The sequence below is a fragment of the Cervus canadensis genome, chromosome 3, assembly GCF_019320065.1.
Source record: "Cervus canadensis isolate Bull #8, Minnesota chromosome 3, ASM1932006v1, whole genome shotgun sequence".
NCBI lineage: Eukaryota > Metazoa > Chordata > Mammalia > Artiodactyla > Cervidae > Cervus > Cervus canadensis.
In genome coordinates, this window is record NC_057388.1 from 30,950,002 (window position 1) to 30,965,206 (window position 15,205).

General features: G+C 43.2%; 1 protein-coding gene across 4 annotated transcripts in view; it reads left to right on the plus strand.

The window, feature by feature from the left end:
- LOC122438231 (phosphatidylcholine translocator ABCB4) overlaps positions 1-15,205 on the plus strand; it is a 70,963-nt gene that overhangs the window by 51,173 nt on the left and 4,585 nt on the right. For all 4 annotated transcript variants that reach the window (XM_043462869.1, XM_043462868.1, XM_043462870.1 and 1 more), the window contains 6 exons: positions 1,151-1,354; positions 5,153-5,253; positions 6,779-6,919; positions 10,179-10,335; positions 11,810-12,007; positions 13,677-13,883. In XM_043462869.1, the coding sequence (XP_043318804.1) occupies positions 1,151-1,354; positions 5,153-5,253; positions 6,779-6,919; positions 10,179-10,335; positions 11,810-12,007; positions 13,677-13,883 (1,008 nt within the window). The remainder of the gene's footprint in view (positions 1-1,150; positions 1,355-5,152; positions 5,254-6,778; positions 6,920-10,178; positions 10,336-11,809; positions 12,008-13,676; positions 13,884-15,205) is intronic.

Below are 15,205 nucleotides of genomic sequence, written 5' to 3' on the forward strand. Positions count from 1 at the left end.
AAATAACAGAAAACTCAAACTGGCCTGAACAACAAAGAGGAAGGTTAGACTTCAGGACTGATGGATCCATTGGCTCACAAGTGTCCAAAAGGACCCAGGACTCTGTTGACTCTGAGCAGCTTTCAGTCCTCAGAATTGGCTTCACCCTGAGGCTCCTTCCCTTGTGGCCACAAGGTGGCTTCTGGGAGCAACTGGAGCTATAAGCTTCCTTGTTTTTCATCCAATGGAAGAGAAGGCATACCTGGACCTCAACCGCCAAACAAACACCCTTCCTTTAAATCTAACTTAGATTAATTTGGGCCGCATACCCAACACTGAACCAATAACTGGTTCCAGAGGGTGTCGCCCTCTCCCTGGCTTTTGCCCCCAGCCTTGGAGCTGAGGCCTGTTACACAAAGCCCATTGCTTCTACACAATGCAAGATGTCACCTGTGATGTCCCTATGACATCCCTTGTTTTCTGATTGGTGGAAACAGTACTTCATCATTATAAAGGTTTTCCAGGGGATGGTCTCTTAGGATCTGTACCCTTTGCAACTGATGGTCTCTTGGAGCTCATGAGCCTCCCTCTTATACATGTGAAGCAAACAGGCTTTTAAAATGACCAGAGTGTCTGAGGTTTATTTCCTCTTTAAACGTTGCCTTCAGGAAAAAGTGTATGTGCCCCATAGCCTCTCCCCAAAGCAGAGCAGTGATGACCTGGCTCTGTGATGCTGAATCCATGTGGTCAGGAAAGGAGTGACAGCTGAAAGGCACAGCCAGAGAATAAGCGGCAGAGCCTCCCAAGTGATGCGTGAGACTACTCTGGGCACCTGACGCGAAGAGCCGACTCATAGAAAAGACCCTGATGCTGCGTAAGATTAAGGACAGGAGGAGAAGAGGGTGACAGACAGACATGAGTATGAGCAAACTCTGGGAGATAGTGAACAACAGGGAAGCCTGGCATGCTGCAGTCCATGGGGTCGCAAAAGAGTTGGCCACGACTGAGCAACTAAACAATAACAACAATCTTGGGTTTATTGTAATGAACGAGAGCAAATGTTAGCACAGGCATGAATCCCTGTCTCATGGTTCTGGCCAGGAGGCTGAAGGCTGTAGCTCATAGATCTGCAACTTCAACTACAGCTCCCTCTCTTCTTTTGCTCATCCAGGCCACTGGGACCAGGTTGGCTCTGATTGCACAGAATACGGCTAACCTTGGAACTGGTATTATCATAGCATTCATCTACGGTTGGCAATTAACCCTTTTGCTGTTATCGGTTGTTCCAATTATTGCTGTATCAGGAATTGTTGAAATGAAATTGCTGGCTGGAAATGCCAAAAGAGATAAAAAGGAACTGGAAACTGCTGGAAAGGTGGGTCAAATAAGGCTTCAGTGGATATAAGTATGGTTGTTAAGACATGGGTTTTATTTGATTGATTTGTTACAACATGCATGTTTTGATAATGTTAGTGCTCCCTACAACTAATAGTGGTCAATATTGAGTATGAAATATCTTATTGTGTCAATGCCTAGAACTTGAAAATGGGATAATTAATGTAAAACTTTTAGCATATAGAAAGTGCTATATTCAGAGAATTTCTGAGCTTTCAGAGCTTGTTTTACCTTTTACTTTGTACAATGATGCCATTGTTAGGACAAAGGTTACCCCTGTTTTACAGATGAAGAGTCCTTAAGGCAGAGAAATAGAAGTGTATTGTTTTAAGTAGACAGTCCTGTTCTTCTTGGTTGTGATTTCTGTAGTTAAGCTAGGCAGCCACCAGAGGGCAGTAATGCTCAGATTTGTGATTCTAATTGTAATGGCAATTGGGCACACACTTAAACTTGGACCGACCTTTGAGCCAGTTATTGTTCTACGTATTTACATGTTCCAACTCATCCTCACAAGAATCCTATGAGTCAAGTACTAATGTTTTGCCAATTTTACAAATGCGGAACTCAAGAATGAAACAAGTTAAAGGCATGGCTGGGATTCAAGTCCTGGTCTATTTCAAAGTTCTTTACTATATAGCCTCTTCGTATGGGTTTAAATGTGTCTAAACCTACATTTTATTTAGACGTACATGTATTTAAATGTTAAATGTAGACAACAACCAGGAATTTTTTTTTATCCTTACTTATGTAAATATTATGCTATACTGAAACATTAAGAGGTGAAGAAATAGTGAAAATTGTGATGTAGTTTCTACAGCACAGCATTTGCAAAGCCTTTTCACAGACAATACTGCCCAGGCCTTAATACAGTTATGGTTGCTCGAGGTGGGGCAGATAGCATGTCTCGCTCATGGGGAAGAAAAGCAGTCAGCATGATCCCCAGACTTCAGCTCTCGTATCCAGAGTCCTGGAAGACCTCTTGGCTGCTGGCTGTGGCTTCTTTATGGCGTCATTTCCTTGTTTGTCGCCACTAAAAACCACCCCACAGTGTTTGTTCCCTTTCTCCCGAACCCTACTGCTTTTCACATTTCAGAAGGGAAATTGTCATTTTTCTTAGACCAGTTACATGGAAGAAAAGATCTTAAATCTAGTTGATAGAGCCTCACTTCTGTTAAAAATGGCCAATGACACTGAAAGTAGCCAGAGTTTTCTGGCAGCAGTAGGGCGGTTAGGATGGAACAGCTTGGCAAACAAAACGCCATCTTGGATCATCCGTCCTGGCCTTGTAGCCACTCGGTATATCACACTGGAGAAGATCCCCCACTCCTCTGGCCCTCAGTTTTCACTTATGTAACGTGAGAAATTGTACCAGATAATGTCCCAGGTTCCTTTCAGCTACTACTCTGTCGTTTCAGGCATCAGAGGATGAACAACTCACATTGACCAGTCTGAAATATTTTTAGTAGCTATTTTAACCTCATAAGGGTTTTTGTTTTTTTTTTTTAACGAGAGGTTAGAAATTGTAAATACTAATTATCAGCAATTCAATCATATTTCAATTTGGTTTACTCTGTCAACTCCTGATTAACCCAAAATGAGGGTTAGAAAGGTCTTGGAATCTCTGTCGCGCCCCCCCCCCCCCCGCCCTCTGCTCTTCTGCCACATCACTGTTTTTTGGTGTTTTTTTAAAGTTCTCATTGACCTGTGTGCAGATTAGTCATGGTTCAGGAACATGGGGACTTGGGATAATTTCCCATTTTCATTTTCCAGAAAAGGCTTAGTAATGAGGGTGTTGGTTGCTGGACTGGAAAGTGGGGAGGGAGGCTGTTTAGTCACCCTCTTGACTCAGGCCCTGCCTGCTGACTGAGATAAGGGGCCTGCTGAACCAGAATGAACCCTGGAAGCACTTAATCCAGGGACCAGAAAACGAGAAGTTGGGTGGAAAGTCCTAACAACTAGTTTCTCCTTGTGTCAATTACAAAGCAGGGAAAGTAGAAGAGCATAATGGGTTAAGAGCAGGGACTTGGTATCAAACAGCCTGGTAGGGAATCCTGTCCCGCCTCCTCATGAACTCTGGAGCCTTCGTTCCCTCACCTGTGCAAAAAGGAATAAGAACATGGGCCTCACAGGGTTGTCACATGAGGTAATATCTGGCACAGAGTAAAAGCCAATCTGTATTGTCTATTCAGGGGCTTCCAAGATGGTTTAGCGGTAGAGAATCCACCTGCAACTCGGGAGATGCAGGAGATGTGGGTTGGGAAGATTCCCTGGAGGAGGAAATGGCAACCCACTCCAGTATTCTTGCCTGGGAAATCCCATGGACAGAGGAGCCAGGCAGGCTACAGTCCATGGGGTCACACAGAGTCAGACACGACTGAGCACATTCTCTATTCCGGCTGTGATTACTGTTAGGTGTTTCATTTATAATAAAGATAAAAGGCTCTTCGGCTTGAAGTATTGAATATCTTTCTTTTATCAGGTTCCAGAAGCTGAGAACTGAGATAGAAGTCTCCAACCTAAGATTTCGTTTTAGATTTTTGTCTCATGCTCCTTGTGCCAATGGTTTAGATGAGTCAACTGCAGAACTCTGATTTAGGCTAAATAGCAGAGTCACAGACAATTAACTTCAATCAGGGGTGGTTTAGCTGTCACAGTCAGAAAACTGCTCTGGCGGGTTTGGGTCAAAGGGTTTGCTATAAGCACATGCGGGAGTGAGGGGAACACCGACAGCTGATGGTAACTGCAGGACCCCCAGCAGCTCCTCTCTTAGAGCCACTAGCTCTCTCATCTCTGAGTCTGTTCAGACATTTGTTCTGTTCCTCAGTCACTGAATATTCAGGCCAGCTTCCTACACACGCTCTGGTGACCTTAACCTCTGTATCTGCAGGCCCTCCCAAGTCACAGAGTTGCCTTCAAGTGCAGAAACTAAATCCAAGTGGCGTAAATCAGTCAGATGTCTGTCTTGGTTTCATCATTAAGGCCAGGTCGTAGTGTTTACAATTGGAATGTTCTCAAATGAGGATAAGCATTTTCTTTCCTAAGAAGCAGTGTACCTTAGGGAAGAAATGATTGCATCTTCAGTAGGCTCTTAGAAATCACTTGGGGTTTCCCAGGTGGCTCAGTGATAAAGAACCCACCTGCCAACACAGGAGACATAAGAGATGCAGGTTTGATCCCTGAGTGCGGAAGATCCCCTGGAGGAAGAAATGGCAACCCACTCCAGGATTTTTGCCTGGAGAATCCCGTGGTTAGAGGAGCCTGGTGGGCTACAGTCCATGGGGTCTCAGAGAGTCGGACATGACTAAAGGACTTAGCATGATTATCTCTTCTAAGATCCTACCCTATAAAGAAAGCGAAGTCACACAGGGGTTTGACTAAAGCCAGTCAAGTAACTGCCTGGTGGCAAGGCTGGGAACAGAATTTGGTTTCATGTCCAGACCACTGTTCGTGCCCTAAGATGATCTGTCTCTCAGCCTAGGGCATAGGAAGGCTTGCCCACCATACATAATAGCGCAACCAGTGGGGCTTTGAAGATGCCCCAGGTTTCTCACAGAGCTTGTCTTGAATAACACATTATGCCCATGCTCTACAAACTGAAGGAATAGAAAACTCCTCAATGGAAACTTTGGAGTTCTTTGGACAGAGCCCTGAGACTTATTTATATATATTATATATCTAATAAATACATGTATATTTATCATTTATTTCAGAAGTAGTATTATTTATTATTTCAGAAGTAAAAGCCCCACTTCTAATCAAGGTCTGTTCTATGTTACAGATTGCAACAGAGGCAATAGAAAATATTAGGACAGTCGTGTCCTTGACCCAGGAAAGAAAATTTGAATCCATGTATGTTGAAAAATTGTATGGAGCTTACAGGTAATGAGCATATGATTGTTACTAAGAACCTAGTATTATTGATTGCAATTTTTAGGCTGAATTTTTGATTGCAGTTTTTATTGCTGCTGCAAATAATGATATGATTATAAGGATGGCCTTTTTTCAATAATTATCTCACTGAAAACAAGTAATTTTTTGATGCAGTTGGACTATAAGATTGGATTTTTACATCTCATAAAATAGTATGATTGGGTCTCTGAGAGCTAACAGGAACAGAGGGCTGCACAAGTACTTTTTTTTTTTTAACCAGTGCAGGCAACATAAACAACCCATCTGGTGATTCAGGGTAAACATTCTTTTAGGCAGTTGCTCAAGCCTTTATTTTCTTTGGATTGTGTAAGACTAAACCAAAGATGAGACTTGCTTTGGGGTTAAAGTGTTTCCATTGTTTTCTGTATGAGGGCCAGATCCATCCTATCCTGAAAACAAAGACACAGTCTGTTTCTCTCCTTTATTCTTGAGCAACTCAACAAGTCTCCAGCATCTGTTTGCCACTTGTTTCCGACTAGGGCCCCTTCTCATGAATGGATATATTTTAGCACTAACAGACCTGAACACAAGCTGAATCGCAACTTTGTGGACTAGAACAGTGGTTTTGAACACTTACATATTTGGACAGAGATAGTTGTGAATTTCTCAGTGTATCCACCTTCTTAGCTATGTATACTTCATGTAGCGACGTTTTTCTGTCCCTTTGATGTTTGACATACATGTCAGTAGCACTGTAAATTGTTCAGTAACATTAAGTATTGTAATACTGCTTACAGCACATAAGTCAAACTAGCCAAATAAGTAATACTTTGAATTTTCCCTCTTACCAAGTGCCTTCCTTCTAATCTGAAAGTAAATAAATTACTGTTCTTTTGGAGGATTTAGAATAATGAAGTGTAATAAAGTAGCAAAACTAGTCGTAGAGGATAGCATGAGGTCTAATTAGAAATGGTGTAGAACAAATTGTGCTGGGGCTGGTGGGATCCAGTTCCAGGAAGAAGTTCTGATGTGCCTGTGTAGATCTCGCTGACCCTACTTTTCCAAATCCAAAACATGAACAGACTATAATCCAAAACATAAGAGACTATAACTAGTCACAGAAGACGAGATAATATTAGACAATCGAATTTAGATCATTCAAGCTTCAGTCTTAACTCTGACATCCTTTATTTTTGACACAACAATCATGTTTATATCATGTGTTGAAGGTCTGAATTACTAGATATTCATGTGTAATAAGAATAGCAACTATCATTTGAACATCCACTGTGAGCTAGGTACTGTGCTAGACATTTATATTGTGTATTTAGATCTCAAAGCAGTTTTGTATATCCTGGTTATCCCCCTCTTACAAATCAGAAAGCTGATATAGAGAGAGGTTAAATCACCTCCTCTGATTATAATTGGGAGCAAAACTTAACAGGTAGACTAAACTTAGAAGCTGTGCTGTTTGTATAACCCAGTGTTAAAGAGACTGAAGAGATGGTTACAGATATACTAATCTGCTTTTCAGGAATTCTGTGCGGAAGGCACATGTCTATGGGATTAGTTTTAGTATTTCACAAGCATTTATGTATTTTTCCTATGCTGGTTGTTTTCGATTTGGTGCCTATCTCATCGTAAATGGACACATGCGCTTCAGAGATGTTATTCTGTAAGTAATTTTTTTTTTAAGTTTATTGACATTATTCCATAATAGAGCTTCAGTAGGTCTATGCAAAAGTTTGTAGTAGACTGAAAAACTAATTTATGATGAAGCCAGAGAGTTGAATCTACTCCAAAAATTGGACGTTGTCAGTACTCCAAGGGTAGTTTCATTTATCGAGTGGACTGAAGTCAGCCAAGCTAGTGTACACAATCATAAACCAGACTTCTAGTAATACATAGAAGGACAGGAGGATAGCCAGTATTCTCAATGTGGAAATAAAACATAATTAGAAAACTTCAAGAGGTTAAATAGCTTACTATTTATGGGCAACCAAAGATGGCCTTGCCAGTGGGGTAGGAATGCATGACTGAAATCTGGGAAAGACTCTCTTCCCAGGTCAGACCTGGGATGACCCTGCCCCCTCTTGCCTCTTCGCCTTCCTGTTGTCTTGGTTTCCAAGGCTAACCAATGGTCTTTCAAAATATGCCAAATACATTCAATTAGGTTGCAGTCTAGTCTTGCCAAGGGGAAGCTATTCTTTTAAGATCACTTGGCATATTTCTGGTGTGATGGGATGATTTTTAAAGCAGTAGCAAACAACTTAAAAAAAAAAAAAATCAGGGTCAAGACAGACAAAGTGAAAGAGTTTACAAGCTGTTCTTTTGTTTTCATCCAAAATTAAAATAACCATGAAAAAGAAATATGTATCTTTGCATCAGTCAGGATCCTAGCAGGGACAAATGGTCTTGCAAAGTACGGGGTCTCTCTAATTGGGACAGTAGCATTGACACATATAAATTACCATGTATAAAACAGCTAGCTAGTGGGAAGCTGCGCTATAGCACAGGCAGCTCAGCTCAGGACTCTGTGATGACCTAGAGGGGAGGGACGGGGTGGAGGAGGGAGCTCAAGAGAGAGGGGGTACATGTCTACTTAGAACTAATTCACACTGTTGTACAGCAGAAATTAACACGACATTGTAAGGCAATTATCCTGAAGTTAAAACAATGAAGGGTCTGTTTTTAAAGGTGTGAGAGGTATCGAGGTCAGCAGTGCCTAGCTAGGAACCATCAAGATGTTCAGTTCAGTTCAGTTCAGTTCAGTCGCTCAGTCGTGTCCGACTCTTTGCGACCCCATGAATCGCAGCACGCCAGGCCTCCCTGTCCATCACCAACTCCTGGAGTTTACTCAAACTCATGCCCATTGAGTCGGTGATGCCATCCAGCCATCTCATCCTCCTTCATCCCCTTCTCCTCCTGCCCCCAATCCCTCCCAGCATCAGGGTCTTTTCCAAGATGTTACTTAAGCCTAAAGGGCAAGAAGAGGGAGGGATTTTCAGAACCCAGCACGCGGTCCGGGGGGACCACCACAACTATCCACCAGAAAAGGGGCCAACACAACAAATGCCCTGGCCCCTCTCCTCCAGCCTCCATCCCTACTGTGCTGGTCCTTGCCAAATGCCATCAGGAGCCAGAGGAACAGGAAACCTTTCGATGCAGACCCTGTAGGTCAGCCTTTAAGGCACAGAGGAAGGAGGATGGTGTCAGGTAGAGATGGAGAGTAGAAAGTGGTTTCAGAGAGACAGATGCGAACAGCCAGTTGGGAATTACCACTTGGAGTATGCATACTGTCTAGAAAAACACCATCGAAGAAATTGGCCCTGCTTTTGAAAGCTGTCTTATTTTTATCTTTAAAACGTTAAATTCTGGGTAATTGGAAGATAGCCTTTAAAGTCTTTCATACTAAGGCTGCATGGCAGGCTCTATAGGAAGGTCAGGCAGCTAGCTACGGGTGAGCTGTTCATCTCTCTCTGAAAATTTGATTTTTGGTAATCAACCTTCTCACGTACTTACGTGAATACTCTACCCACCATCCCCAGCCTCGTGTACTTAAAACACACTTTAATAATTAGGTTTACACTTTGCTGCACAGCAATACTTAATTCAGTCTTGTAAATCAATTATACTTCAATTTTTTAAAAAGAATTTAAAAATAGAAAAAAATTAACTTACAAGCCAAAACAAGAAGCCAAGTGCCATGATACCCAGCCCAGAATTATCTAATCCGTATCAGGGTACAGAAGCAAAGCAGAGACAATTCAGTGCATGGAGTTTGATTCAGTTTGATTCAGGTGTTTTCAAGCTTGTGGAACTTTAGTCTCACTTATTTGAATGTAGCTCAAAGAGACAAAACAATACAAACAGCTTGAAAAAAAAAAACTTAGAAGTTTGGGGGAAATTTTTTTTAAGTTCTCCATTATTATTAGAGATCTTCCTACTCTCCTCTTTCTTTGGGGAGCTCTGATGCCAGAAGTAAATAGCTTTGTAAATGGCACTAATTGTAAAGAACCCACCTGCCAATTCAGGAGACATTAAGGGATGAAGTTTCGATCGATGGGTCAGGAAGATCTGGAGGAAGGCACAGCAGTCCACTCCAGTGTTCTTGCCTTGAGAATCCCATGGACAGAGGAGCCTGGTGGGCTGTGGGGTCACAAAGATTCAGACACGACTGAGCGACTGAGCATGCACATGCAGATCTCAGGATCTTTAGTTCTTCCTAGATTTTATCATCCATATCCACTCTCTGAATTGGAGAATAGACCTTTAGGTTAAGAGGATTGCTTTTTGAGGGTTGTAGCAATAGATATTTTACTTATAAGAGAAAAGCTGTTTGTAGTAAAGGCTTATTTTGCCTAGTAAGAATTCTTTAAGCATAGTGCCGATGATTATCATTTGCCCAGCGGAGAGGTGGGGAGTGGGGGTGTGGAAGTCACTGTCTGGAGGTCAGGGCTGTAGAGTTGGGAGGAAGTCTCACTCCTGATCTGGTCCTGTTCAAGTCCCTTCAGCACCCAGAGCTCCAGTTCCCTCAACTCCAAACAGGGTAAGCAGCTAATCAGTAGAATTACCTGAGAATTATCAGTAGAATCATCACAACTCTGATTGTCTGATCAGCAACTTCTGGAGAGAGAAGGACTTTACAAAGGTCCATGAAATCCAGGAAATGAGAAGTCCTGAAGGAAGTCAGAGCATGCTTAGTTGTGTCCAATTCTTCGTGACCCTGTGGACTGCCACACGCCAGGCTTCCCTGTTCACTATCTCCCAGAGTTTGCTCAAGCTCATGTCCGTTGAATCGGTGATGCCATCCAACCATCTCATCCTCTGTCATCCCTTTCTCCTCCTGCCCTCAGTCTGCCAGCATCAGGGTCTTTGCCAGTGAGTCAGCTCTTATATAAACTAATTTTCAAAATCCCTCTGCTTCCATCTAGGGTGTTCTCAGCGATTGTGTTGGGCGCCGTGGCTCTAGGACATGCTAGTTCCTTCGCTCCAGACTATGCTAAAGCCAAGCTGTCTGCAGCCCACTTATTCAAGCTGTTTGAAAGACAACCCTTGATTGACAGCCACAGTGAGGAAGGCCTGAGGCCCGTGAGTTCCTTGCTGTCTCATGAGCACTTGGTTGATTTTTTCCTCAAGGTTTTCTGTCTGCTAGATCATGTCGACTGGAAAAAAAAAAAAAAAGCACAATGTGAGAGTTGTGAGTTAAGTTTTATTTGGGGCAAAATGAGGCCAATAGCCGGGAGACAGCATCTCAGATAGCTCTGAGAGACTGCTCCACAGTTTTCCATTTGATTTTACTGAAGGGGGTACCTGCCGTCAGGCACACATTTTGGCAGAGGTTTTCTGGTAGTCACAAGTAACAGATGTTTCTGCTAATGGTTTTAGTGCTTTTCTAGTTACGAGAAGATGCAAGAAACTGGGTTCATAAAATTTTCTCCTGAAAATGTCTGTCTGCAGGCCTGTTCTGCCGGTGTTTTCCCAGAGCACAGGGTGCCTCATTCCTGATCTCTGCCTTGAACCCCTTTCAGGGGGTGTTGAAGGTCAGCAGTTACAGCAGTTTGTGGCTTAGCCCTTGTAGATGAGAGGCAGATGTCAAGTGGCAATCATAACCACAGGATAAATTTGCAGTGATTACGCTGACATTGACTTCACTAGCTTTGTGATAGTTACAGGGCTAATAATATTTGGCCAACTTTCCCGGCATTTTCAAATTTCATAGGGGGTCGCAAGGATTCTGAAGTTGAGCACATCAAAAGTTAAAAAAACAACCACCAATTATCCAGATTGTACTAGAACAAAATAATTTCCATGAAAATTGAGTCATTCCTGCAGGGAAGGTATGTGGCTTTAATTTTGTGAGTAACTGCATTAGCAATTTGGCTTTCATCACCTGGTGTAATGGCTGTGTTGTAAATGGTAAGACGGCTACTTTATTCAGCGTAGGAGGAATAAGGCTTTACTGTCTCCACGCTTAGCTCTCGGTGTTCTTTGTATAATACAAGCCACTGCACATTCTAATGTGAAGCAGCTTGGGTAAAGAGATGGGGACTTATGCAACATTTTGGGGACTTTATCATGTAATTCCTGTTATGATAAAATTACTGTGCCGAGTGAGTGACTTAGAGAGGCCGCAGGGCTTGAGTTAAGGGCTGTCCCCCAAGACTGCTCTAAATCCCCACTCCTTTGAGCCTTGAGCCGTTGACTTGGCTTCTGCTGCAAAATCATCATGTGGGAACACTAAATATTTGTCTTCAGTGACACAGAAATTTTGAGTTTAGACAACAACGCTATGACTCTCTTTAACCTGAACCCCTGGTTCCCATCTTCATTTTGTATATATGACAACTCTAAAATATGACTCTCTTTAACCTGTAGCCCTGGTTCCCATCTTCGTTTTATAACAACTTGCTACCAATACTAACTGGTGCCACCACTTGTACTGAACACAGATTTTATGTTACTCTGCTGTAGTTTCTGTTAAAGCTTCCTTGAATTTATACTTTTTATTCCAATGATTTATCAGACTAATTATAGTAGCAATATAAACATACCTATTTTTTAGGATAAGTTTGAAGGGAATGTGACACTTAATGAAGTCGTGTTCAGCTACCCCAGCCGGCCAAACGTGCCTGTGCTTCGGGGGCTGAGCCTGGAGGTGAAGAAGGGCCAGACGCTGGCCCTGGTGGGCAGCAGCGGCTGCGGGAAGAGCACGGTCGTCCAGCTCCTGGAGCGGTTCTATGATCCCTTGGCTGGCACAGTGGTGAGCATGCTTTCTGAGATCGGTAACCTGATTTAAGGCACTATCGGACAAGACCTATCATCTTAATGAAAAAATGATCACATTCTGTGGATCCGAAACTGGCGCCCACAGTCAGACAAATATATGGGGACAGTAGGGTAGAATATCTGGAACTGAGTGGAGTTCAGAGAGGTCTGAGTGTGAAATTGATCTCTACCCCGCCCTGGGCCCTTTGCACCAGCCAGATCCCCCTGCGAGAACACACACTAGCTTCCTGGGTTATAAAGGTAACCACACACTCCTGCCAGAGTTCTGAGCAGATTCCCAGGACTCCCTCCCCTCCCTTCTGCTTGGCCATCTCTCTAGCCCTGAACTTGAAGCTCTCTTTGATCCTTACCTCCGGGCCTCTCACATTTGGCTTTTAGCATTGATGTTGTTGGTGTCTAGCCCCTGGCCCTCTTCAAGCGGAAATGTGGCTCTTACCAATAATGCCTGCATCTCCCATTACCTTGGGATGGTACCCACCGACCTGGTCCAGGGAGCCAACCCCCATGTAGACAGTCACCAGAATGTTAAACCTTCTTGAGTTGTTTCTTTGGGGGAAAATCTTATGTTTCCACTATTACAATTACTATGAAGATATGAATTTGGGCAAACCAGCTCAACAGTGCTCTGCAGGTATGCTATGCTAATCCTCCGGTGGGGATTTCTTTCTTAAAAGGCCAAGACTAGTTGGACTCGTGTGTATTTCTTCACCATGTCCTTTGCACTGTGGAAGCTGTATCCTCACTTAGCACATCACAAGGCTCCTCTAGAAGCATCAGGCCTTCTGCTTCCAGCAAACAAAAAATAAAACCACCACCAAAGATAAAGATACTACTCTTGAGCTTATCCACTTGCAGTTGAACTCTTGTCCTTGTGTGTTAGTCACTCAGTCCTGTCCGACTCTGTGACCCCATGGACTGTAGCCCACCAGCTTCCTCTGTCTATGGAATTTTCCAGGAAAGAATACTGGAGTGGGTTCCCTTTCCCTTCTCCAGGGGATCTTCCCGCCCCAGGGATTGAACTCCAGTCTCCTGCATTGGCAGGCAGATTCTTTGCCATCTGAGCCAACAGTGAGGGTAGGTGAAGACTACTAGTTCTCAGGGGAAAGAGAGGTGAGGGGGGTAAGACAGGAGATAACCAGCTTTCAGAATGTGGGGCCCTGCTACTGACCTGCTTTTCCTCCTGGTGTGCCTGGAGATGGGGCACAGCGTCAAAGTGAAAGGGTCAGAGCTGTTCGGCGACAGCAGATACAAGTAGGACACTGAATTGCATGCTTCTTTTTTAAAATTAATAATTTTAATTGGAGGCTAATTACTTTACAATATTGTGGTGAAGGCAGAGGATGGTACACTTGCTGGATGAAGGCAGACAGGAACAGACAGAGTAATGTGGAAAGACAGGGCCAAATGTGCTACCGTTTTCCCAGGTAGAACAAGAAAGGGATGGCTGAGTCGCCATAAAAAAATATTTTTGTTGGCTGTGTGGGTCTTACAGGCTCTTACAGTATAAGAGCTTACAGGCTGTGAGGGTTGGTATTTCACAAGCTGCCGACGTCCCTGTGCCACAGTCCTCTTAGTAACGTGCTGTTCAGTTTTTTGTTTGTTTGTTTAAGTCCTTCTTACAGTTTGTGGGGTTTGGTTTTCAGCTCCTAGATGGTCACGAAGCAAAGAAGCTCAACATCCAGTGGCTCAGAGCCCAACTTGGAATTGTGTCCCAGGAGCCCATCCTGTTTGATTGCAGCATTGCCGACAACATCGCCTATGGGGACAACAGCCGGCCTGTAACCATGCCTGAAATTGTGAGCGCAGCCAAAGCAGCCAACATCCATCCTTTCATTGAGACCTTGCCCCACGTAAGTGAACTGGTGACTTCCTGGATGAGGTCGGAATCAACTGCAGACTGTGTTCCTCCTCCAGCAGGTCCCAGAGTTCACCTCTGTACTAGCACTGTGACCTTGGACTACACACTGAAGTCCATGATACCAAGTTTCCTTATTGGGAAATGGAAATATTAGTTGTGGTGTTTATCTTGTACCAAGGTCGTGGGAAGTGAGGCGATTGTTAAGTCACCTCAAACTGTTGGTTGTGGGTTGTGTTTGGACTGTAGCCCTGTTTGCTTTATCCCTTATGGCACTTTCTTTTTTTTTTTTTTTTCATTTATTTTTATTAGTTGGAGGCTAATTACTTTACAATATTGTAGTGGTTTTTGCCATACATTGACATGAATCGGCCATGGATTTACATGTGTTTCCCATCACGATCCCCCCTCCCACCTCCCTCCCCATCCCATCCCTCTGGGTCTTCCCAGTGCACCAGCCCTGAGCACTTGTCTCATGCATCCAGCCTGGGCTGGTGATCTGTTTCACCCTTGATAGTATACTTGTTTCGATGCTATTCTCTCAGAGCATCCCACCCTCACCTTCTCCCACAGAGTCTAAAAGTCTGTTCTGTACATCTGTGTCTCTTTTTCTGTTTTGCATATTGGGTTATCGTTACCATCTTTTTAAATTCCATATATATGCGTTAGTATACTGTATTGGTCTTTATCTTTCTGGCTTACTTCACTCTGTATAATGGGCTCCAGTTTCATCCACCTCATTAGAACTGATTCAAATGAATTCTTTTTAATGGCTGAGTAATATTCCATTGTGTATATGTACCATAGCTTCCTTATCCATTCATCAGCTGATGGGCATCTAGGTTGCTTCCATGTCCTGGCAATTATAAACAGTGGCACTTTCTTTTTTAATGAAACATTTTATTTTGAGGTAATTACAGATTCACATGCAGTTGTTATGGAATATGGAGATCATATGTACCTTTGACTTAGTTTTCTCCAATGACATCTTGCAAAAGTGATGAGTATTGCAACCATGATACCCCTTACTCAGAATTTGACGGTTTTGCTTGTATCCATTTGTATACATGTGTATTTAGTTCTCTTCACTTTTATTGCATGTGTAGACTCACATCTACTGCTCCAGTCAGGACGTGGAACGTTTTCATCACCACAGATTCCTCATGTTACCTTTCTGTAGACACACCTCTCCTCCTTACCCTCTCTCCACAACGCTTGGCAGCAAATAAGTGTTCTCCATTTCTGTCATACTTTCAGAATGTTATATAAAGACATGTACAGTATATAACTTCGTGAGATTAGCATTTTCACTCAGCG